A 7,802-nucleotide genomic window follows, 5' to 3' on the forward strand; every position below is an offset into this window, starting at 1 on the left:
GGAGGTTCGGATTTAGGTCTCATCTAATCAGTCATCGTATGACTGATTTAACTGGCATGGGCTAAATCAGATTGCTAAGCAACCTAATTCAAGACCCAATCTTCCAAATTGGTCAGGTAAGCGGAGAATGGTGGGGGTCCCCCCAGTTGCCTTCCTTAGACACCAATGAATTGGCCAGGTCGGCTAACGGAACCAATTAAATAACGTCTCATTAACTTGCCTTAGACACCAATAGGTCGATTAATCAGAATTGGTTAGCTCAAGCGTATCGGGCTGAAACCAACGAGCAAAATTAGGTCCTTAGGTTAATCGATTCTACGTATGAGACTCAATCGATTTGATCAACAATAATTGTATGATCATTAACTTAATTGATCTAACTCAATTCAACACTTGATTCGGTTTGATCAATTACTTAATCGAATTAGACCCATATGACTTAAATCAAAAATCTTAAATGAATCCTATTACATGATCTAATTTTTGATTTTTTCATGATCAAAACTCTCATGCACAGATACAAATTTCAGATTCTAAAATATTTGTATTAAAGTAAGTTTTAAAACATGAAAATAATTTTTAGGTTTTAACATACAAACATATATCATATATATGCATGTATAATTAGATTTAAATAAAATTTCAGATCTAAGTATGATGTCATATATCTCATATACTAGTCATGAATAAGATAAAAAATAAATTTATGATCTAAATATGCAATTATATATCACATATATGAATCAAAATTCAGATCATAAAAATTTCAGATTTCATGCATGCATCTATATTTCACATGAATATTAACTAGAACTCTTTTTAGATCAAAATTCAGATCTATGCATGCAACAACATATCAACTATATGTTCTAAAATTTAATTCAAAATTGAATTTCAGATTTGAAAATCTATCCATACATCTTATATATTAAGGAAAAAATTGATTTTGAAACCTTTTCAAAAATATGTATATCAAAATTCAGCATATGAAAACCCGTGGCTCTGATACCACTGTTGGAATTTGGGGTTTGAAGCATGCATATGTGTTTCAAAAATTTAATTTTTTAAACACTGTAGCGGAGAATAAGATTAAAATAATTTTAATCTGAATTTTGCATGCATAAAAACATAAAATCACATGGATCTATTTCATATGCTAAAATTGATATATGCTGAAATTTAAATTGTGATCAAATCACATACCTTTTTTGCAATCTCTTTTTTCAAATCTGAATCTGGAAGAGACGAGGTTTTCTGTTAGCCGCACAAGTGTTCGGTCTCTACGAGTATCCACTCGGGATCAGTCTGGAACAGTCCTTTAAAATCTGAATTTTGATTTTCCAAAATTCAGCCTGCTGAATCTGAACGAAGCTTGGATCGCGATCAATGTTTGATCTTTCTCCTTGATCCTTATCTTCTCTTCCTCTCTAGTCTTTCTCCTTGCCTTGTAGTGCTACAAGAGACCAACAACCAGCAGATGAAGGGCCGCCCAATGCCTTGGGCGTGTGCAAAACTTGGCACATGCGTCCCAAGTAGTATGGCATGGGGACGCCTAAGGAGAAGAGAAAAAGGGAGGAAAAGAGGACGTGGGAGGTTCTCTTGGGGTAGAGAGGGGCTGGCTTGGATGATCTTAGGACCTTAGGGAAGGTCCCCTTTTATAGGCACAAAGATTGAATCCTATTCAATCATATAATACAAGTCCTACTTGCATTAGGATTCCTATTAACTTAAGTTATCCAACTTATATTAGGAAGTCTATTAGGCGTCAACTATTGGAGTCCTTGCACCCATAATTAGACACCTTATTTTGCACCCAAGAGACACCCTATATAAGAACTAAAGGCCTTCTAATCAATGGACACGCCCAAATTGAACAATTCAAAGTGGCACCCCATAATAACTATCAACGAGATTCATAAAGGACTTGCACCCTTAATTTATGTGATCCATAACCTTAGACACCCAACAAGTGAAGTTTCATGAATCTTATTCATGTAGGTAGTTAAGTTAGAATTAACTTATCAAATAAGTAATCTCAACGAAAAGAGAAATTCGGTCTAATCATATGCTAGCAAGGTTACCATGAACCCAATGGATTTCTTTAAATTCAATTGATACTTCATAAGCTCAATTTCTTATTCCAGGTCTAATCCTTTTGTTGTGTGACCCCATAAGTTCAATTCTATCTGGTAGTGAGATATACAATGATCTCTATCATTATATTATTGAAACTCTTTTCAATGGGTTGGAACAATTCCACTCTAATTCAGTAAGAATTGTCGATCCGAAACAATCCTAGTGAGCTCTCATAATCCACCAGTGACACCTAACAGTATGTAGTGGCAACCCAGTAGAACTGAAATGAACCTCTAGGTGTAGTTAACGTGTGATTCAGTCTCTCTATCGTGAGTCTCGACTAGATGGCAGATCATGGATAAATCATCAAACCTCAACATTAGTCATATGATAGATTCGATTAGCTCAAGTCTAGATGTGATGTCTATGGAAACTCTTTTTCATCAATCACTCTACTGTGGCCACAGATTCATAGACTTAGCTTCTCAAATCCCATAGGATTACTTTCTATCAAGGTTGATAGATTTTATTTTGATGCGTATCCTACTCCTACAGTGGACCAACTATCGTCAATATCCACTACAAGAGCTCAGTGAGATCCATGTTTATGTATCAATCAAACTCCAGCAGCCTCACTGCGAGCAATAGTATTATTTCAAGTCAAAGGATCAGTCACACAACTACAGCATCGAGACAATCATTGACGATTGAATAGAAATCCAAATGATCTCTTGTATGGTCACGCTCAGTGGTAGTTGTTCTCTAACAACAATCCGCATTCGTCGTCCTGTGTCTCTACACAGTAGATTAAAGATCCATCTATCCCTAAGGAAGCGATTTATGCGTCAGTTTATCCGGATCTGTCACCATCCTCATGATGATCCTATGATCGGGAGCTTTTAAGAATTAAATACATGTCTCTAATTCTCAACACTTTGAGAGTATGTATCGAAACTAATTTCATGGACGATTCAAGGACACATTACACTTGAATGAAAAAGAATTGATCCTTTTATTGATCATATCAATATATTAAGTACAAAATTGTATCCTAGATTAATTACAATATGTTAGCATATTGGCTTTTAGGACATACATCTAACAATTAAGTGAAGTGGGCAACGCTTTTGTTGACTTCACTCAATAATTATTTTGCCGATATCGGGTGAAGTCGGTAAAAGAAAAAAAAGAGTTATTAAGTGAAGTTGGCAACCTCTATGTTGACTTCACTCGATATGTCCCAAAAAAAAAAAGGACACGAAATAGGGGCAGAAGCCCCTAGCTTTTGTTTCAATCAGCTGCCTCCGGCCCTCCAACAACCTTGGCAGGTCTTCGGCGGCTCTCTCTCCCTCTCTCCTCTCCTTCCTCCCTCCTCTCTCTTTTTCTCTCTTTCCTTTTCCCTCCCCACTCTTTATTGGCCCTCCGGTGGGTGTAGTGGGCCTCTAACAGCCTCTAGAGCATGGTAGTCCATAGCGGTCCGAACCGGTCAGTACACTCCGTACCATACCGTATCGGTAGGGAACCGGCATGGTTCAGGTCGGTTTTTCTATAAATGGCCTAAATCGGACCGTACTGATTGGTTCGGTATGGTACGGTGCTGTATGGATCGATACGGTGCGGTATGGCACTGGTACAGTTTGATTTTCTCTTTTTTTGGCCGTTGGGTGGATTTTTTTTTAATTTTTTTATTATTGGTATGGGCCGGTACGGTACAGTACCGGCCAGCAACCGGCATGGGGTGTAGTATCGGTATTTAAAACCTTGCTCTAGAGGCTCTCACCCTCCTTCCCTCCCCCTCTCTCTCTCTTCCTCTCTTTCCTGCTCCCTTTCCTCTCTAGTGTTTCGTTTCGAATGTCAGAACTGTCTCGGTTTGCTGTTGGTATGGTTCAACGCACTCCAAATTGGGCGGTTCAGGATGATTCCATCTTGGTCTGATGTTAGGTCATGTCTTGATACGCTATGATATCAATCAGTATAACAGAATGTAACTAGTGCACGATCCACTAGAATAATCAAAATCACAGCAAATCATCCCACTTATTGCATAAAATCTGCGCATCTTTTGGTTTGTGATCTGGCAATGTCAGACAATTTCAAAAGTCCACCTGTTTAATGAGCAGGCTGTGCTCAGTTCGGCCCAAGCTTAACAAAGATAGAACTGAAGTCAGGCCCAAGCCTGGCCTTTAGACCTACTTCTCAAGCCCAAGCATAGTACTTGTGCTTTGGGCCAGGCCTTGGACTTTCTAGATCTTTTTTTTCAGTTAAAAAATATAAAAATACTTGCAAAGGTTAAATTTTTGACAAGAATTGGCAAGGTCCATGAACTTTGTTTGTGGTTGTTCATAAGAATTGCTGGTGCATGGAAGAGAACTGTTAATATTTTTCTTGGTCACCAAAACCAGATTCCTAAGGCATGCGTAAACGTTACATATTATATAAGAATTAGGCTCAGGCTGAGCTGAACTAATCTTGAGCTTGGCCTATTTTAATAGGTGGGCTGATATTTCAAGCCCCGCCCAGCCCACCCGGCTTAGAATCTAGGTCTTCTCCCATCCAAAATGCTCCGGGCTCGGGTGGGCTAGGTGGGCTGTCTCAGGCCTGTGAACAAGTCTAGTCAAAAGGCATATTCATGTCATATCCTACTGTAGGACAGAAATAGACAAGTCTGCATGTCAATAAGTAGTTTGAAATTGTTGTCTATATCAATATGCAGCATGTTTTACGGACCCACGTGAGTTATCATAATATTATTTTATTTGGAACTATTACATGCTGTTGAGTCTCAATAATCTGCTTCTCATACAAATTAAATGTTCTCTTTGAGTGATCAAGTAATAACAGGTAATTGTACTCTAATTTGAAGATATTTGAAATGGTGGGATAACCTTCTTTCATGGTTATGAAACAAACATGGTCTTTTATTGACACAAACAGAGTAATGAAAAGCTCACTGACACGTGCCAAAAAAAAAAAAAAAAACTCACTGACACTTGCCTTGAAAGTCGAAACTTAAGAAATGTTGAATTTAGGTGAGGTCATAAGTGATTCAATAGCAAGCATAATTGAGCTAAGGATGTTGAAGAAACGTTCAATATCGCTATCACATTATTGCCAAAATAAAATTAGAATTTAGTAGACATGGAAAATGTCCAAGTCTCAATCTGAAGGAGCTGCTTTTGTTGATGTTGGTAGATGGGTGGATTTCATCATGTTTTTCCCACATTCAAGTATGGCAGTGATTATTGATAACCGGACTCTAGATTATATTAGTAATTCCTTTGAGCACATTGATTCAGAAGTTTGAATTATTGTCCATAAACGGAGGATGAAGGTGATTTTTATATTAATTCTACTAATGCAGACAACCAAACAAACTTAATTACGCCATTGCATTGCACTGGAGTTTTGGATGTATATATAGTTAAAACAATTTAATGGAAATCAAGTTTTGAGGTAGACATTTTGGCATTCATCTGCCAGACGGTGTCCTTACAGAATATCAGACCTTATATGTCCTTAGGTTTGATCTTGAAATAATGGATGCTTCAGCTTGCTGATAAAATAAGAGTGCTATTATTTGTGAAAGAGTTTATTTTTATGTTGTAAACTATGATCTTCCTAAAATGTTCAACATTACCTATCCATTTTAAAGAGTTCTTGTGATAGGTTTTCGCTTACAAGACTTTCAGTTTTTCTGGATTGTCTAATTTTACTTGTTTATACAGTGTTGTTGATGATAGTGAGATGGAAACATCAAATGCTTCCAGTGCATCAGGTGATCATTCTGTCATAGCAGAACCTCTATTTTCTCTTTTCTTCGTTTGAACCTTTCTCATTCCTGCACCTCTTCTCAAACACGTGCAGGTGCTCTTCCAGAAGGGCTTACCCACGAGCTCCCAAGCGCTGACAAATATCCGGAATCACTGGTTGTTGGAGAGGCGAGCCCTCTGGTAGATGATCTTGAGGATCTACAGCGGCAGCTTGATGCCCTTAACGCGTCATGACCTTCCAGAAACATAGACCTTGCAATTTTAGTTGAACCCTTTTTTTCTGGTGCGAAGGGTATTTATGAGTAACATTAGCTTCCCTGACTCCCTTCCGAAAAGGAAAAAGGGTACTTGGGGTTCGGAAAAGGAAAAAGAGATATAATGGGGGAAAGGGGTCTTGATCTAATTACGAGTGACCTTCATTTCTTATTAACTTAACCCACATTCCTCCATATGCTACAGAATTTAACTTTACTTTTCTAGTGCCTGCAATCTTTGGTGACAAAACGTGTTCAAAGTTCATAGCTTTTACTCTCTCTCTCTCTCTCTCTCTCTCTCTCTCTCGCTGTGTGTACGCGTGTGCGCGCGGGTGTTGGTGCGCATGCCAAGCACAGGCATGCATGCACGCTAGTCTGTCCGTCCGTGGATAACCCGAGTCCAGAGTCTTCGTGTATTGGTGACCTTTTGTCTTCAAATCAGTGCAGCGTTCTTGAATGAACTGTTATCGTCTGTTCTGATTCAGGTTCAAGACCGGCACCGACCGCCATGTTCTTTACGCAGTGTTTAAACTTTCCTTTCATATTTATAAGTTAAAAAGACAATGCTTGGTAACTTAGGCTGTCATCCGGTCTATTACGATATTCGTCTCTCAAAACATGCGTGATAGTCAGAGCAGAGCAATCTTCCAACAAGATCGCAAGAAAATATAGAACGGGGTGATCGCAAGAAAATATAGAACGGGGTGAGTGGTTTCTTGATGAATGTAGCTCAGGCCACCATCGTGGCGGACTTGTCCTCAACAATTAGCTGGCCGGCCTCTAAGAGCCATCTGGTAAAACATGATCCCCATTCAGGCCGTGTAGAGCCAAGAATCGTAGGTTCGAATAGATGGTTCTCCTTGGTTGCCACTAACCTGAAATTAGATTCATGGATTATAAATTCAGTCTTATTATATCTATTTTTGATACTTTCATTATAGTTAATCTTCAGGTACAATGGAGGTGGGGAAGTTCTCCGAACCATGATTGGGACGGCTTCTGAGCTATTTCAGAATTTTTTTATTTTTTGATTCTCTTGATTGTATTCATACAAAAATTGTTTGAATAAATTATCTTAAAAAAAAAAAATTTGAAAAGTTCTGATTCGATCAGTTCGCCTTGTCCCATCTGCCCCGCCTGCATGATTTGTTGGAAGGTGGGGCAGTTGTGCACCCCAGCCAGTCTATTTGAACCATAAGTTGGCCTGCTCTTGATTAGAACCATTTTAAAGCAGCATTAGAGAGGTGTTTTAAACTCAAGGGGTGACTATTTTCTAGTTGTGAGGGTCTGTTGGGGAGATTTGCTCGCTCTCAGATTAACCACAGGTTTCAGGAAAACCTGCAGGTGCATGATTGCAAACAGAAAGCTAGAATGTGAAAGACCGTTCTCACATTGCTCTGAAGTTCTAATTAGATGCAATTGGAATTCAAGTGCCTCCAATATGTTCTTGACAAAAAGAAATGTTGCATCATGGAAGACCTGTGCTCTAAATTGAAACTTGAACAGGGAAAAAAATGATATTTGAGACTGCACTATCGGATCTTTCCCAAAAAAAAACAAAGCAGCAGAAGGGCTAGCTTAGCAAATGCGTAGAAATTCCAACTCTTGCATTTGAAAGAGCCATATTTTAATCCATTTCACGCATGAACCGGATTGTCTTAGAGATTACAGGAAAAAATAAAATAATAAGAGCCTATTTGGA

General features: G+C 38.5%; 1 protein-coding gene across 2 annotated transcripts in view; it reads left to right on the forward strand.

Moving 5' to 3' along the window:
* Window positions 1–6,367, forward strand: part of LOC105042124 (ubiquitin-like modifier-activating enzyme 5) — a 41,084-nt gene extending 34,717 nt beyond the window's left edge. For both annotated transcript variants that reach the window (XM_073243306.1, XM_073243307.1), the window contains exons 13-14: window positions 5,802–5,851; window positions 5,941–6,367. In XM_073243306.1, coding sequence (XP_073099407.1) covers window positions 5,802–5,851; window positions 5,941–6,080 — 190 coding nt within the window. In that variant the 3' untranslated portion in view covers window positions 6,081–6,367. The remainder of the gene's footprint in view (window positions 1–5,801; window positions 5,852–5,940) is intronic.
* Window positions 6,368–7,802: the final 1,435 nt, after the last annotated feature.

Source organism: Elaeis guineensis, chromosome 9, assembly GCF_000442705.2.
Source record: "Elaeis guineensis isolate ETL-2024a chromosome 9, EG11, whole genome shotgun sequence".
Taxonomy (NCBI): domain Eukaryota; kingdom Viridiplantae; phylum Streptophyta; class Magnoliopsida; order Arecales; family Arecaceae; genus Elaeis; species Elaeis guineensis.